Here is an 18,560-nt window from a genome sequence, read left to right on the forward strand (position 1 = left end):
TAGGTAAAGAGTACGCAAGACAGGTTTAATCTAGAAAAACCTGACGCCCCGGACTCCGACTTCACACTCTTCACAGTCGTAATGGCCTGACAAAAATTATACGTTGCATCCTGTCGAGTTGAATAAATCGCCTATTATTAATACATTAGCTGATGTAGTATTAATAACGAGCATGTCTCTACCTATAATTAAATATATCGGAGACACTTGTAACGTTCATTAAATTTAAATCTGTGAAAATTAAAGAAAGGATAAAGTAAGGAAGAGATATTTGGTGATAATCGAGTCTGGTAATTAACGACTATTTTGCTAAAAATGCAATACAGAATATGTAAAGCAAGTTTAACATAAATTGTGAGAATTTCGTTCTAATAAACAGTAGAGAGTATTATATACTAAATATCATATAATTGTAATAATTATAATAAGGTACATAATGTAGTAACGCTAGTCTCAACTTTTTATTGAATATTCAAAGTGGTAACACTATTAGTGTAGCGACATTTCTCATAATATATAATAAACGATTAGCCTAAAACTTCTGCTTTCGTAATAGCATCATCCTTATAGTTTTGTCATCACCATCATCGTCGTCGTCGTCGTCATATCTTCTCCTCAGACGAAATACAAATGAATCGCGTTCTTTTCGTTTCGTCACATAATAATATACGTACATAGATTTATCAGAGATATTGCGAGAATCTAGCATAAAATCGGGTGGGTGTATTTATATATGTATAATTATATATAAATGTATATTTAATTATATATAATTATATATACCTATATATACAATGTGGATATAGGTACACTTACGGTGTGAGAGTTATCTCGGAAGCGGAGGACGTTTTTTGAGAGAACGTACCGCGGCATTTCTCGCTTGTCCACGTCCGAGATAAATCGATTCTAAAAATCACGACGTCTATCTTACGTCAAACGTCTACCTAGATTTTTCAGGCAACTTCTCTCTCTCTTTCTCTCTCTCTCTCTCTTTCTTTCTCTCTTTCTATTAAGCACGGGCTAACATGAATTCGATCGCGTGTAAGCCGATTGGAACAGCCGGCGATTACTCGCAGGATCGACATATATGCAATTTCGAAGTTGAAAGACCGGAGTGAGTGAAGTGAAGATATATTACATCGAAACAATGAAAATGGATTATGATGCTCGGGGACGGATAGTCTTATCGAGGTGGCTTATTCGTGAGTAGAGTGTCTATTGCACCACTATGACTATTGCAGAGGAGAACTATTGCGATGATATTGTAAATATACTATGTGTGTGATATGCCCGGAGTACAATTGCAAACTATAGGTACCCTGATTGTTATCCCGTACTAAGCTAAGTGTTGTAAAAATTATCGCTAAACACTTTTCTCTAAAACCAATCGTACGCGAACTGCGTTTTCGGCAAAATAATTGTTCGAATTTTATCAATCAATATTTTATTCGCTCTTTTGTTATTTTCCAATGATTAATCAATACTACTATTCCTTTTCTTTAAATGTAATAAAATAATTCAGTCTCTGAATAACAAACCACTTTTAAATCAAAGTTTTTGTTTAATAAACTTTATAGAACTTGGGACACTTTAAGATATTGTCCTCTAACTGTAATTCTTCATGATTCGTCATTTTAATCGTTAAAAATATGTCTCCCGTATATGTCTGTCGGTTTAAGAAAACAAGCGTTTCTCGATAATTTCTATTATTGTATTCGCGATTGCAAGGCGCATTCGCGCAATCGATTTCGCTCGCCCATCCATCGCACTCTTACATCTCGAACGTCTGCCATCGAATTAATTATCGGCCGCTTATGGCGACCGGACGCGTACATTAAAAAGGCTATGAAAGGCTATACTTAGAAATTAGTGAAACACAATGACAGTGTACATCGTCGGTGCTTCGAGTGGGCTTCGTCAAACTCCATCAATACGCCGCACTTTCTCTCGCAGTGGAGGTTCGAATAAAAAATTGAGCTAAAAACGGCGACGAGGGGGAGGGGAGGAAGAAGGTGACAGGGGGAGGAAAAAGAAAAAAACGTTAAAGTAAACGGACACGCTGGAAGGACGAGAGATATGAACAAGTTCACAGGAGCGAAACCCGCGTTTCTCTCTCTCTCTCTCTCTCTCTTTTCCTCTATTTTCTCTTCCTCCGTCCTCTCAACGTGCCGATCTTGGATCTTGTGAAGTATCGTTGACGAATGCTACTTCACCGTCTTCTTACAGCGACATTAAGAAGTACGTATACTTAAATAAAACCTCACCGCGTTTCGCAAAAAGCAAATTTACGGGATCCTACTCGGGAATTCGTGCGATCGTATCTTTCTCGTAGAAATATACTTAAATCCGTAAGTATAGCAATATAATCCTTGTACAGACATATATTTGTTTTCAATAGAAAGAAGATATTTTCCCACGACAGACCGGTAGAGATATTTTAATATTCTTACGGGCTTCTTACGCGCCCTTAAAATACCGCTGAACAGACAACCTTACACGACCGAGACTTTCTTCTGCCCGAACGGCGTGGTTTGTCAAGCGGAACATCACGGTGTAACAAAAGGATTCTGCCCGGGCGGTGCAGTGGGTGGGCACTTCTTCTACTTACCGATTCGATTTAATTCGCAGGAATTCCGACGAGACTTCGGACAGCATCGAGATTTATTGTAGCGTACGGTCTTTAGTACGTCGAGCGTTTTTTCCCTTTCCACTGACTGTCCTCCTTCGCTAATCTAATTGTCATTCTCTCTTTCTCTTTCTCTATTTATCCCCCCTCTCTCCCATACACACGCATACACACATACCAACGCGCGCGCATACACACTCTTTAATACACTAAGGAGCATTAAGTAACTATCTTATCTCTGTCGAAAAATAGGACATCGTGTTCGCTAATCGATCATCGGTCCCGCAGTTCCTTGCTGGTCGCGCGCATGCCTCGACCACTGTGTGCTTCCGAAAGGTAAACTTTCTCCCGAAAGATAAACTCGTATACGTATCTGGTAAAACCGAGCAATATTAAAAAACGCGAAGAAAACACCAACATTGGCGCGCAAGTTGCGTTCGCGCTTTCGACAATTTGTCATGAGAATGAAGCAATATTCCCTCTTCGATTCCACGTCGCGCGAACTATTTTGCGAATCTTACTTCGCACTCGCAATCGTGGTCTCAATTGCCCTTCCGTAACGGCGAAGCCAGGCAAAGTGACATCGCTAGATCGAAGTCGATGAAAAATCTCGTGTCAACGTGATTCCGACACGGAATGTTTATAACAGCGATCGTGCCAACACCTGCAGGATACATTTATTCTTCGCTTATCGGTAAAAGCTAATCTTTGATATTATAAAGAACACCATGGTTGTACAATCGTGCACCTCATGGAATAAAATCCGCTTCGTTTCCTTACGTTAATTTCTAGTCTTAAGCCGGTGAACTATGTAGATGTCAATATATATGTGTATATGCTATACAAGCGAGTACTCGTAAGCAATAAGGAGAGATACGCATCTCGACTATGACGTACGTTTGCTTAAAAACGATCGAAAAAGGAATTTCAAAAATCAAGGATTAATCCGCAAAATATATTCTCGACGACAAACACCAGCAATTTTGTTTGAAATTATAATATAAACAATCAACCTTGCTTGAAACTATTGATATGTGTAATAAAAACCAAATATAATTTTTACACCGCAAATCTAAGTCTTGTTCTTACACGCATAAACGCCTAAGAGTCACACTTTAGACTGAAGCTTTTTTTTACATGTTTTTTATACGTTAAATTACGTCATTTAACAGGTTTAATCGTATTAAATTAAAAGTTAATACATGTTAAATGTGTTTTAAAACAGCAAGAAGAGCTTTAGCTAAAATAACAGACTTGAATTTGCAGTGTATACTGGCGTATTTGATCGTTTTTACACAAAAGAATTGAGATTGATTTTCGAAAGTAAGCGATTCTTGATCGTTCCTAATATTCCTCGAGGATAAAATCATCAATCGGCGACGAGCGAATGCGCGATCAACGATCACGTCACATCGCTTGTCGTTTTCGATCTTGTCGATATCCCCGACGAAGCACAGTCATTCATTGGAGACGAATCGCCGTTAATAATTCACTTGACAACTTAAAGGTAATAATGTTAATGACTTCAACGGTAAGAAAACGAGGGGAGAATCGCCTCGTGGAAAATGTCACGGTGGACTTACGGCGGAACGATAAAAAAGACACGTTTCGTGATTGCTAGCGAAACGATGACGCGAACGCATCATCGTCACATCATCTCAAACCCACACACGCCGTACATACGATATAAAATTTTTTTTAATAACGTCTCACACGAACAAATGTAAATGACGGCAAACAAAATTATATAAAATGGTTATCCAAGCCGCAATAGACGGCTATTATTGATAAAAACAATCTACAAACAGTGATAGCACTTCAAGACAGTAAAGCTCTATTTTCATCGTTTTCTTCGCTTTTTCTTCGAAACATTCACGTCTCCGTCGGTTGTCCCTCGATTTTACATCTGGTGTACTGTATGCCATGGCTCTCTGTGAACGTCCTGGATTCAACATGTCTTTCGGACCGCCCGTTACACGTTCCCCGTGTGAAAAGGCTCTCTCTTCGGGATTTTTATCTCTGCACGTTCGAGATACACGGAACAGTTAGGGGTACCAAGGTAGGTAGGTAGTGTCACGCTCATTCACGAGGAGCCTTCGAATAGCTCGCGTTTCCGACAAGCGAAACGGCGAGCGACAGGCTTCCGAGCCTGTTTCTTTCCCCATCATTCGTACCGTACTTCATTCGCAATTTTACGCGACCGCGCGCGCTTTGCTTTTTCTTCCGTAAAACTTGCTCCTGCTTACCGCACTTCGCGGTTTCTCCGTAATAGGATTAAAAAGAATTTAGAAAAAAAAAGAATACCGTCGGGAGAGACACAATCTGAATACCCAACCTGCGACAGACTTATGCGCGATAACGTGTCGTTTGCGCACCAGTCGACGGTCGATCGGCCGCGAAGAAGATCCGCGACGAAGATCCGTCGGCAATTGACGAACCTTCTTTTTCTTTGTCTACTTCTTTCCCGTTGCGTTTGGTCTCGTTTGACGTTTGGTCGGGCTCGCGCGGCAGGAACACGGGAGATTTCTCGTCAAGTGAGAATCGGAATTTCGTCGCAATCACGTCATATCGCCTCAGCCGAGTCCAGCCCATTGCATGAAATCGGGAACTTCTCTCACGGGCACGTCCCTGGCCAGAGCCTTCACCCTGAGGTTCCGGTCCTCCGTCAGCAGAACCACCTCCCGTCTCAAACGCCTCGGCTGTCCCTCCTCTGTTAAGGCAAAAGCCGGGATTTCCCCATTTCTTTTTATTGAGCTTAAGGACCTCCTGCTACTAACTCATTTATATTCTTGTCCCGAAAGTCTTTGATAAATTTAAACTAGCGAAATACCGCCTCTAGATATTCTTCGGCAAAGTTAGAAGAAAAAAGAAGTTTCCTCTTAGATATCCTTTAATAAATCTAGGAGAGAGTATTCTTCTAGAGATAAATTTAGACTTCAGTACAGACGAAAAAAAACACTTTCTTCTATAAAAAATTTAACATCGAATATATGATCCAATTAATTATGTGAAGACAAGAATAATGATTGGAACTATGCAACAAATATTTTAACGCGATCTGACGTAAACTTTATGGTACCTACCTGCGCTTGCTTGATCCTTGTTAATTCTGCAGAGACTGAGGCACGTAGTTAATATTCTATCGTCGTTCCGTGTCAATCCATCCTAGAACAAGACGTTTGAAATTCCGAATATACCGATAAACTCGAGTAAATAATTACGTTTTAATAGCGACAAATAGCTAAAAAGAGAACCGAACTTCCGAATTCAGGGCAGAAATTGTCATCAAAATTGAGTCTCCGATTCGATCGGAGATCGAAAATTATGTTAAGCCCCTTGCACAATGCCAGGCAACAGGCAATAGGAACAGGAAATAACCAAAAAATCATTAATTACAACCTAAAAAATTCAAATGCTATGATTGGTTGGCAATAGGCAATAGGCACAGAATTTCCAACGTGACGGAAACTCTGTGTCTATTGCCTGTGTCACTGTTTATTCTGCATTTATACATGATTTCTGATTTCTATTCCCTGTTCCTATTGCCTGTTGCCTGGCATTGTGCAAGGGGCTTTAGTACCAAAAATAATCAGGCACAAGCCGCAAATGCTGCAGAAAATACTTTGAACGTACACCACGTGGGTGTTCTCCGGCTCGTTATTATAACATTCGCGCTTCAATGAACACCGTGTCCGGAGTGCCTACCTTTCTTCGCTACCATTGGTCTTCGGTGCGACTGGTTTGTACTGTACCGTGGTTACTTTCTGCGTGTACTGTTGGAATCCTATCGACTGAATGTCACAATCGATTCGCTTTATCGTGTCGCTTGTCGTTGCGCGCCGCAGGCGTTTAGATATAAAGTCGCAATGAAAATAACGACCCCCATAATAATTTACATATTCAAATCGATTGTCAGAACGGATTTTGTAATCGCCATTGATACTCAAAATCGCATCATTTGCTTAATAAAATGTAAAACATACCGATGTGACAGTTGGAATTAACGACGACGAGATACTAGATTCAAAAGTAATAATAAAATATAAATAATCAATTTTTCTTGGGCTAAAGGAAAAATGCATGACGAAGAAGAGGAAAATTGTGCGCATTAATTTCCTCTCCAAATAGCTCAAAATAGCTTTGGAGAATTTTCCAAGATTGTTAGAGGAAAAAAAGGGTAAAAGAAGTAAAGGACTATTCAATGGAAGTCCTACATCTAGCCGCGGTCAACGATCGATGCAAATTTGCCTTTTAAATACCTCAGCAGACCGAATACAGTTACTTAAGAATGTAAGCGTATCGAATTGTCGAGAGGTTTGTCCAGCCTCTTACTTACCTTGTCGCAATTTTCCTCGACCGTAAAAGTGCTGGATGTGAGAACGGTGCCCCTCGTGGTTAAGCACCGGATCGCCGGATTTCGGCTTCTCGCGAAGGCCAGTGCCGCCTTGGCATTCTCGGCAACTCGCGCCAAATGCTCAGGATTTAGAGCCGCTTTCGACGCTGGAGGACAATCTCTCGCATCGGCGCCTCGAGCTAGACCTTCGAGTTCACTTAGTACTGCAACAACAAAAAATATTTCCGCTCGTTAAGCACGTGCGAAAGGGCTGTATCGAAAGTCACGCGCATGTCTCGCGAGACTACAAAAGAATCAAGATCAATCGCTGTTGAATGAGTTATGATGAAAAATGCATGGATCTTGAAAATTTAATCCTTGTAGAAGAGAAGAAAAAGAATTACGCGTAAAAAAATTGATTTACAATTATAAAATACGTGATTGTAATTCATATAACACCGGTTCTACACGCTGCTCAATTAGTCATAATGCTTCATTATTATACATAAAAATATAAAATTTACATTTATGTTCAAAATGGTAAAATTTTATAAAATATAAAAGATATAGAAATAAATAAGTAGGTATAATAAATCCTCTCAATTTCATTCCTACAATTTATCGATGATCTAAACGCAGACTGATTCATTGAAAGATTATTTGTATCTTCTCCGAAATTCTTTACACAGTTGCACAGATACAAATAACTCGGATTAAGATCTCTCTCTCGAACAAAATCCAACGAAAAGAAAAATCGTGTCTGTGACTACCACTTTATGTTGGTCTACGTCTACGCGAACATATTCACTCGGCAGGATCGATCTCGCCTTCATGGCCGAGATTGAGGAAAACGGGATGGCGACGTGTGCTGTTAAAGCAAAGGACCATCATAGCTGCGTTCAAAAGCCACTCGCCCCGACGATCGGCGACCGCCATACCGATATCGCCCACGTACCGATCGTAGCCAGAAGGCAGCCCGCGGTACGCCGCTGCCATCGAGCCCCATCGCGAGCGTTTCAAGCCGCATACATGCATTCATGTATGAGCCGTGAGAACCTAACTGTGAACGCTCACCGTTGCTCGCCATCGGAGAGCCAGACGGGCCCGTGGTCGGCCGACTGGCCGGCGAGGTCAAAGGGCAGCACGCCGGCCGATTTTGCATGAAGGCGCACTTTCGTTTTTCGACCCCACGACCCGCACGAACGACAAAAAGGAAAGGGAGAAACGCACGGAGCGAACGAGTAACAAGATTGAGCAGAAAACATTTTTTTTTTTTTACTAGAGAGTGATGACGCGATTTGATTAAACTTTCTTCTTTAAATTTTTGTTGTCATTATTAATTTGACGTTCGCGAACAAAAAGAAATTCTCAACTTGGTAATATTTTGATATTTTACCAATTTGTTGTCTTTAGATACTTGGTCAATTGAAATTATAGTGATAGAATTTGCAACAGAATCTTTAAAACGAGACAAAATCAAAAAATTTTTTATAATCTCTATTGAAAAGATAATATGATAAATTCAGAGTTCGATTTCGTTTTATTTCGCAGCTTGTCATCTTCCAATTTTTTTTATTTTCTCCGTACAAACAGATTCATTGAATTATTTCAGTGAGGAGGACGGGGAGAAAGAGATTATCATGAATGCTGTGAGAGAAGCTTTATCGACTTTATTCGCCACAGATTGCCGCGCGAGCGCGCACAGAAAAGCAATCTACGGAAAATGCAAATAGGAGATTCACCAAACTTTCCCCGACTCGATAAATTAACTGGCTGCCAGCCTTATCCTCCTTCCAGACCCGACCCCTGAATGAACTGGGCAAGGGCAGTCGGTAGTGGATGAAGTTTGCGAGACAGGGGGACGGAAATAGAAAGAATAATATCTGCGCGGAGTGAGAGAATAGGGGAAACGGCATTATTTATCACGGGCTTGCAGACATCATTTATCACCGCGCGATAAATATTCCGTTGCTGAAATATCGACATATGCAGTAATCAATCTTTAAATTATGCGCGATTAGACGTTCGACTAAAATAAATTAAAATAACTGCTCTAACGGCGGATATAATTTTAAACACCAATCTCAGTTTTTTGAACTTTGCAATCCATTTTTGTAACATTACTTACTTTATTTCAGCGATCTATTTCTTAGATATTCACATCTCAATTTCCTAGATTCAAGTTCGTTTAGGTTGTTAGTGTTTTACCCGGCTGCTCCACTTCCTTATAATTTTTTATTTCCAAACGAGATTTTTCGTGAGTAAAGTGACGTAGTCGAAAAAGCCTAACAAATATAATAAGCCGTGACTAATCGATGATCGCGATAATGCTCATCGAAATCCTCGAGGCGAAACGTTTGTCCTTGCCCTATCGCAACGGCCGCGACCTCGCCTAACAAACGTTTTGGCATTCAAAGCTGGAGGATCGACGGAGAATCGACGGACAAAATAGGATGCGGACAGTGACGTAAGCTTCCGCAAAATATCAAATACCGTGTCCAGATTGGCACCGTGAGTCGATTTTGCTGAATCAACGATTAGATCAGCATTAATTGGCAATAGAGATGATGATTGATGAGCCTTTCGATTTTCAGCGTCCTTGAACCTTGACACCAGCTTTGTCTTCTATTGAACGCTAAAGCAACTGTGTGTCGCGTACAACTTTCACGATCTTATATATATAAGAGGATCTTCGTGTCAATTCGATATTAAAAGGTCATTTTTCACATTACTGCTCTAACACATGACGTCTTGTTTAATTTAGTAAACTAAATTATTGCAACTTCGCTAGAAAAGGTTTGTCCATAGGTACATACATCTGAAAATCGAATGCAATACAAATATGCGCTTTAAGATAAGTAATCACAAAGTAAATACATCACAACTTGAATTAGAGACTCGAGTAGTTAAGATATACGCGCTCGAGGCAATAAATGCTCCGAATGTCCGTCTTGTCGTCGTAGCCGTAACTCCAGACGCATTTACTATGAAGCACCGTGAAAATGTCAGCCGCACCGTGGAAGATTGTAAATTTATCGCTGATTGCGTTTCGCTGAGTAGCGAGTGTCTATAAACTGCGACTATTAAAAAAGAAAGAACCGGTCGCGTCGTTCCGTCGTCCTATGCGTCATCGTTGTTGTCATCATCGTCGACCGATTGACAGAAACGAGCGTCCTGTATTATACGCATTGTCGTGTTGTAAAAACACGCGCGATCGGAGTGTGACGTGTGATTTGATGATTCCATTGCTGCAGTGATAGCCTTCTGTTCAACAACTCCAATTAAATCTAATTCTTGTAAGAGAGAGAAATATTTATAAGAGAGGGATCATTATCTTTAAGAGGTATAATTAAATATAATTATATTTTAAGAAATATAATATCTAAACTGAATTTTGAGCTGAATTTTAATCAAATTAGTCGAAGCTGAACTTAACGGAATATTTCTGCTAATTAATTTAGAATTATATCTCTCCTATAACTGTTTGTTATTCTTTATGATGTACGATAGTACAGTTACCGCTATCCCAATCAAATAATGTTCGCCGAATAATAAGTAACAGATTCTAATGACGTAATTTATTATGTTAGTCGAGTATATCATAAGATTATTTAAATTGAGTATCATGAACAACCTGTATTGAAGTTTCATGTTATTATACATTCTTTATGAGGATAGATCCCGTCTTCTTCCTCGACAAAAATTTGGTTGAAGGCCATTATCAGTTATAATAAATTATCTCTCAACATTAAATATTCCAATAATTAAACAAATCACGGATTAACATTCTAAAACGAGATAATTCCATCCAGAAAATGTAAGTTTTGCTCCTGAAGTCTAGCTTGTAAAAGAAAATCGAAATTTATATACATAAGTCGTATTTATTGTATATGTTGCAAGCGCGAGTACTGTTATATCTCCATAGCGGAACGTAACGTATGGCTGTAAATCGGTATGCCGCGGAGTGCTACGGATTTAACTGCTTCGTGCGCGACGATGACTCGGGACCGCGTGATTTCGTACGAGTCGTATCTCGATGTGGAGGACCGTTAAAGGAAACGCACTCCGACAATGCGCGCTCCGACCGACCGATCGACGACGCTCGAGAGAAGGAATTGCTCAACGCTAATTGGAGCGGAGGAATCGACGGCGGGCTCGCATTCCTCGGTGTCATCATCCTCGGCCGTCGGTAGAGAACCGGGAGCTGACGCAAGCGCCGTTAATGGCCGTATCGGTCGGAGTTCGATCCGGCAAACGGCTCCTGCGAACGGACAAAGCGTCTCGCGATGGCCGGGGGTATACGGGACAATCCATTCTCACGAGGACGAGGGGGCAGGGAAAAGTTCTGCGACAAGTGACGCGTAATGACGATGACCTAATGAACTATTCTCCGCTAGGGATCGACGAATCAACGATCGTCGGTTGTTTCGCGGCTTCGCTTAACGTTCGGAGAGACCAGGCGAATCGAGTGTGTTTGCGCACCGGCGATTGCTTTGACCCGAGGTGCGACCTCCGACTGGTCGCGTCATTTCTCTTCGATGACATTATCTAGACACAACCCTTGGCGAGAAGGTGCGTTCGGTCATTATATAGGTTTTAGATACGTTCGTATCTAAACGATATTTCATAGATACGTTCGATGGGCCAATAGCTAATTAACCAACAAAGTATTATAACAACCGATTTAATTGCGCACGATATATTTCTGATATTTAAAAATATCTGATATTTAAATATAGATACTTGAGAATTTTTATATATAGAAGTAAGAATTCTATTAAAATTTCCATAGATTTTACATCCAATGAATAATCATTTCGCAATGTTTTCAATCTTCGAGAGATAAACGATTTTTACGAGACAAACAGAACAGTGCTGCGATATAGAGTTAAATTTACGATATTGGACGAATTGAAATTCTCTTCTATTTTTGTTCATCCGATATATATGCATGAATGGAAATTCTTTCTCGTTATTTATTGGTAATTATTTTACGCTCTTTTAAAAAGAGAAAAAAGAGTATTAATTCGAATCATGTTTCTATAGCACATCCATCTTCCTCGAGATAATCGACGATCTTCGGTCAAAAAAATGATGGACGAGGTCGGGGGTCAAACGGCGCACGTGTCAAACGGCAACGTCTCGCCAATCCTTCATCCGCGTTAATAATATGTTAAACTTTTGTTTTCACTTACCGACGAGTGGCACCATGAGAGTGTAGATTGGCTGCGCGCCGGAAGTGGCTCTTGCGATGGTCTGCAGTTGCTGCAGGTAGTCGATGAAGCAGTTAGTATCTGGCACCAGCTGTCTCGGTCTCACCTCAATTTCTACCGACACCGAGGACTTTTGTAAGATTGCCTAAACATACGAAATGTATATACGCATATATTTAGTGATATAAAGATATATAAATAGAGTATAAAATTTTAATATAAGACTCAAATAAGATATTCTATTTTAAGACAGTCTAATACATGGAAAGAAAAATATCCACTTTAACGACAAAACGCAAACTAAAATAATAATATTACAAAAACATATACCTAAAATAATTAATCATATTTCAATTATAATTAAAGGGGACGACATTGGTATAGCGACGATATTTAAATTTCACTTTCAATCGCGGATTTCATCTCAATTTTCTGTTATTGTACGTAATAAAAAGCAAATCTTTTTAAAATCAATAGCCAAGCAAATTTTATAGTTGAGTAATCGTCTCAATCTGCATCCATCTTCGTGATTCTCCTCCTCGTCGGGGAGAAACGTGCCGCATCTTCATGCGCATTACATGCATCTTCCACCGAGAGAGAAACAAAAAGAGAGAGAAAGAGAGAGAGAGAGAGGCGCGTGTGCGTGCAGCGCAAGATGCAACGGAAGACGCATTATCTTCCAATTGAATCCCACGTATGCGGATGGTGCTTCGCGAGAGAGGCAGTGGCGCGCACCGAACAATATCGACTCGGCAGTATAACGTGAATGCCAAGTAACCATTGTCGTAACAGAAGCTACGGACTATAATGAGGCCTCTATCTAAAATTGTTTCAACGATGATCGATACATATCATTGACCGCGAGCTCATTTATTCAAAAAAAACTCATGAAAATTGCCTTCGATAATAAGGCGGTAGCTTAAGATATTTAAGATTATATATTTTAAGACATTTGCGAGCGGCTTCATTAAAATTCAGCAAAGTATTCAGTACATCTGTTATCTCAGCTCATTAACATATCCTTATGTGACGATTTAAGGAGTTTACCGCTGTCTACAATTTTCGACTGGAATAATATATGCAAAAGTAGCTATTGAATACATTAGAGCCGTAAATCTTCTCTCACTTTCTATTTTTCGACACTCTTTATGTAATCACTATTTAAAAGCAATTTGCTGACTAAATAAGCACTGAGAACGCAATAATACACAATCTAAAATATGAAAAGAGATAAAAACATTCTGAAGACACTAGTCCATCGAATCATTTATCCTTTAATTTAATTCTGGATCTTAAATTAAGTCTTCTCAATTTTGTTTCTACTAAATTAACAGATTCCTATGTAAATTCTAGAATAAAATTCATAAAGACAAAATGTTGCTTCCAATAAATAATTTTCAGGCAAGGTAAATGACTCACACACCTTCTCGTTCTCTTTCTCTTTTTTCTTGCCCGAAATACCGAACATTTCTTTAAATCTTTCAAAAGCTAAGAGGCCACTTAAAACGATCCTGCAATAGTCGGCGCGAATATACATCCTCGATCCTCCGCAACGGTACATCGAGAATTATTCAATTTCGAGAGTCTCTAGGATATGGTTTTGCACTAATGTCCGTGCGATGGCACGTCGCACGAGTCGGCGAAAAGCATGCGAGGAATCCGAAGACGTACCTAATTGCTTGCGGGGGTACGTGGACGGAATGCAAAACTAGGGAGAATCGTGCACACGCGACGTTCGCCAAGCAAAGCCATGTCAAGCCACACCACGCCGGTGTGCAAATGTCATACACGTGTCCGACGAGATTTCGATCTCTATTCTCGTCCTGCTGACATGATAGCTCGCGGTTCCCGTTCCGCAAAGGGGTTAATATATAGCCGGCGGATCAGCTATTCGCCCTTTTTTGGCAAAGCTCGTGACGTGGGTGTGAATTCGGGCCCAAATTAAGTTATTATAGGATAAACGTTCTCGATATGATACAGGTGTATATCCTTCCAAGAATTCATTTCGAATATATATACATATATATATATATATATATATACATATATGCATATAAGCCGGAGGGGGGCCTGACGTTCCAGAAATATATAGATATCGAAACGAAAACGAGTCAACGAATGCAAAATCGTCGCGCGGAAATTTATCACGATGGAAACGGCGTTCAAGATTTTTCATTTTATTTAAGACCGTAATTTACGAGCACTATACACTCGTCTCGTTGCATCATCGCGAAATGAACGGGGGAACATCCGCCCATGATGCTCGTATGCGTTCTTTTAGAATTCAAACGCTTTCCTCTCGCTCGCAGCTCGGTCTGCTTCATTTATACGGCGCGCCGTGCGTGCGACAGCGACATAAAAAGTCGAGGAATTTACTCCCGTTTAAAGTATTCGTGAATTCCTAAACGATGTGGCGTGTACCGTTGCGCATTCCCGCAAACGTATAGCACCACTCGCCGTCCCCCCTCCCCCTCCTCCTCCCCCTTCCTTTCCCTCTTTCATTCTCTTCCACCAGCCATGCTCACGGTTCTCGTCACTTTTTTTCCCCTCTTTTCTCCGTTGGGCCCGCTCGTTCCTCGCGCCTCGCACCTCGGCCGACAGAGCCCGGCCGGCCCCTGCTCGTGAGAACCCTCGTTGAATCACGCGTCGCGCGGCCCCTAACGCCCGCGCGCATATTAAGCGCACACCGACACGGGCCTTCACACGCTCGAGCGGGCCCGCGCCCCGTAACAACATTGTAAATGCGCAACACTCGCGGAAACGTACCTGGTTAACCGTCGGGAGACAAGTTCGCCAGGTTCGTCCGGCGTCCGGCGAGCTGCGAACGTGCGCGCGTGCTCGCGACGCGCTCGAACGCGGAATAACGCTTTTTTCTAGTAAATGGAAAAGAAAGGCGGAGTCGCCGATTACACTTTCGTTTCCTTCTCAAATTGTCCGGCTCGTCCGGTCGTCCGGATCATCCCAGAACCTCCGGCGAACTCTCACGACGGTTTCGATCGAGCAATTTAACGCTGCTCTTTCTCAAGATACTCTTAGACTATATCGTTATATTTTTATTCAGATCTATCTGAATTCTAATGAAAATTTTATGGGACTATACAATGCGAGACTGCATTAAAATGATGCAATGTCAGATTGTTGCGCATAACGCGAATCGGTTTCAAAGAATCCTCGCGAGAAAGTAAGACAATCTTCTATATGGGTTACGATAAAGGGGCCCCTATTTCTGATCAAATACTGAATAAATAAAACGAGCACGAGAAAATAGTTGAATATCAGATTCGGGTAGAAGCTACATGCAACGTTTCTTCAAAGTTGCTTCTGAATAATATATCGTCGATCGAGAAAAGTTCGCTCGATAGATAACGACGTTCACGGTTCTGATATATATAACATCGCGTATATACGAGCAAATTGAAATATATGTACAAGTTGAATACGGTATTTGAGAAAGAGAAGAAATAGAATCGAATTCATTATACATTCTAAACGAGAATGCTTTATGAAGAATATATGAAAATATCAGTTAACATGAATAAATTATACACATTAAAAGATAACGAATACTTAATTGGCAATTGCAATAATACCCTGGTAACTTTTGGTAATTATAATAAACTTAATTTGTGCATATCGAAAAGATGGTGGAATGAGAAACGCGCCAAAGAAAAAGGCCATTTCTTAATGGCGATAACGATAACGATAATAATAATAATGATAATAATAAGAGTGGCAGAGAATGTGGGCGAAGAAACCCTCTTCGAGAGATCAGAAATCGATATCTACCATAAGCCACGAAAGTCAATCCTGATAAATTAAGTCGAATCCCTATGTGCATGGTATGCCCATCGGGCGTATATATGTTCCCATAAATCAGGTAAATACCCGGTCTTACCGGCCGCAAACGGTCGGCGTGTATCTGCTGCTCGCATAATCGTTACATCTGTTACATCGTAATCGTTATCATTTCAATTATCCACGGTCCGACCAGCCGAGAGAGAGAGAAAGAGGAACGCACGCAGGTGCAGGCGCGGACGCGCGCTCGGAGATCTCGGCGCGGCGCGGCGTGCAACTGCCCCGCATAATTCTCGCGTTACACCGAGGGTTAAGACGTTTCCCCATAAGGGAGACAGCGATTTTATTGACTCGACGAACGTTACCACGTGGCCGAAGTCGCGAGAGCAACGCGCGTCAACAAGCGCGCGCCGGGCGAAAGAGGAATCCAAAGTGCCGCGGTAAATCGCGCGCGATACGATCTAAACCGCCCATTCTGCTCGCGTATACGATTTCGCGAGAGCACATCCCGGGCCTCCTATCCGCGAGTTATGGATTCGTCGTCGATAACGCGCGTATATGAATATCTCGCTCGGGTTTCGGAGCGCGCGCCCGCGCGCGCATCTCTCCGAGAGACCGATAATTTCCTTTCCCCGATCCCGATAATTACACTTCTTCTGTATACTTCGTAATAAACGCTAATTCACTACACGGGATCTCATTTGCATGGGAAACTCATTATGCGCATACCATCGGTAATTCGCCGTGAAATAGATAAGTCGACGGTCAAGTTTTCCGGAATATCTCGAGAGAATCTGCGAAAATCCCTCGCAAGTACGCTCGCCAGACCGTCATTAGGACGGGCAAAAACTGGAGAATCAAAAGGAGAAATGGATGAAAAGTAGAAAAATTAAAATGGATTCAAGCCGATGTGGAAAATAAAGGTTGCGCTACCGGTCACGCGGCAAGAAGAGGAGAGGAGAGAGGAGAGAGGAGAGAGAGAGATGCTTATAATTCTATCCTCGATTTTACTGGCCGTTTTATTCCGATGGAATTAGCGTGAGGCGGGTTACATGGGCGATATATTACGGGGAATCGCATTTATAAATGTAACCAACGGCGGCGGTCCGCGACCCCGCCATGCGTTCGTAATGGCGCGCCCAAATCGGATTGCTTTACCCCTTCGTGCCACCATAAACCACTTCCACGTGTAAGAATCGCCTCGCGACAGCGGCCGGTTATCTTCTCAGCCTTTATTGGGTTCTCCGGACCTGTTACCGGGAACAAATGGCCGCGCCTCAAATAAATCGCAGAAGAGGGATTTTCGCGAATTAATGTAACCGCTGCAATTTGCCACCTACCGAATATGATAAGTTCATTAAATTTATTGTCAGTTTATAAATAAAGGTGCAAAAAGGAAGAATGGTTAAAGCCATGATTTGCAAGATCCACTTTAGATACAACTATATTTAAAGATTAAGTTCAAGCTTATAAGTGCTCCATTTATATAAAATTATATATCTAAAGTGGATCTTACAAATTATGTATGTTACTCCAATGTTGCTCTAAATTCTTCAAATACAGCACCTGAGGTTTTTCATGGAACATTTTTTGGTTTATTCGATATCCTATAGAAAAAAAATTCTGTCAACTAAAATTATTTTTGCGTCACTTCTTTCGTTTGTGTGTAATCCGACTCACGCTAATTCCATCGTGATAAAGCAGCCAATAAAAGCAGGATAGAATAATTCTATATGATTATAATTATTATAAAAGAAAGTATCAAAGATTACCTGAAGGATAAATAGTTTCGTTTCGGATCAAGGGTGGTAATAAAAGTTTATTGAAGTAATATATCTGAGCAGATCTTCAACGTATATCTGATGTGCTTTCTTTGCAACTAGCAGACTCTCAGCTTTAACTACACCGAGAGTACTTTAACTACAACGTTGCTCGTTGCAACGACGCAAACATTGACATTGTCACGAGCTACACGAATCTTTTTCCTTCTTGCTCGTCTCCTAGCTTCGTCTTTGAAGAAAGAGAAGTGGAGAGAGAGAGAGAAAGAGAGAGAAAGACCGATCGGTCGAAGTACAGTCAAAAAGAAGAAGCAAAAGATAGTCTGTTTACACTGCCGATGACTGAACTAATAGAAACGACGAGAAGTGGTACTCGCTTTTCGATTTTCAAAGGCGCGTCGTCGGGCGCATTCCTGAGATATTTCTGCCGCCGTCGACGGGGAACGCAAGGTAAATTGAAAACGGGAGGAGCATGAAAAATCCTGCGAAATGCATGGCATCGGCGGCGTCGATGCACTCGATACAGAATGCCGGGAATGAGCCGAGGCGAGAAATGTCAACCTTCCGTGAGACTCAAACCCGGCGAATCGGAAGGAAACTCCTCGCCTCCGGCGCGACGAGATGGTAAAGTAAATTGTCGCCTATGTTATACGAGTGGAGACGATGTCGTGCATAGATGTCGAGCCAAGCGGCTCGAAAGCTATCGACGAGGCGGAAAGCCTGAAAAAAAAGAAAGCGAGAAAGGAAGAGAGAGAGAAAGAAGAAAATGTCAAAACCAGCAGACTTGTGCCATGTGAAGTGGAAGTACCTCAGAA

General features: G+C 41.3%; 1 protein-coding gene across 3 annotated transcripts in view; it reads right to left on the reverse strand.

Moving 5' to 3' along the window:
* Positions 1–436: 436 nt before the first annotated feature.
* LOC112461667 (telomerase-binding protein EST1A) overlaps positions 437–18,560 on the reverse strand; it is an 86,379-nt gene continuing 68,255 nt past the window's right edge. For 2 of the 3 annotated variants that reach the window (XM_025026998.1, XM_025026997.1), the window contains exons 25-28: positions 12,155–12,317; positions 6,963–7,183; positions 5,710–5,791; positions 437–5,336 (exon numbers count right to left, since the gene is read on the reverse strand). In XM_025026998.1, the coding sequence (XP_024882766.1) occupies positions 5,200–5,336; positions 5,710–5,791; positions 6,963–7,183; positions 12,155–12,317 (603 nt within the window). In that variant the 3' untranslated portion in view covers positions 437–5,199. The remainder of the gene's footprint in view (positions 5,337–5,709; positions 5,792–6,962; positions 7,184–12,154; positions 12,318–18,560) is intronic. The other variant, XM_025026999.1, reaches the window with a different exon arrangement.

This window comes from Temnothorax curvispinosus, unplaced genomic scaffold, assembly GCF_003070985.1.
Source record: "Temnothorax curvispinosus isolate PA1 unplaced genomic scaffold, ASM307098v1 QBEX01011568.1, whole genome shotgun sequence".
In the NCBI taxonomy this organism is placed as follows: Eukaryota; Metazoa; Arthropoda; class Insecta; order Hymenoptera; family Formicidae; genus Temnothorax; species Temnothorax curvispinosus.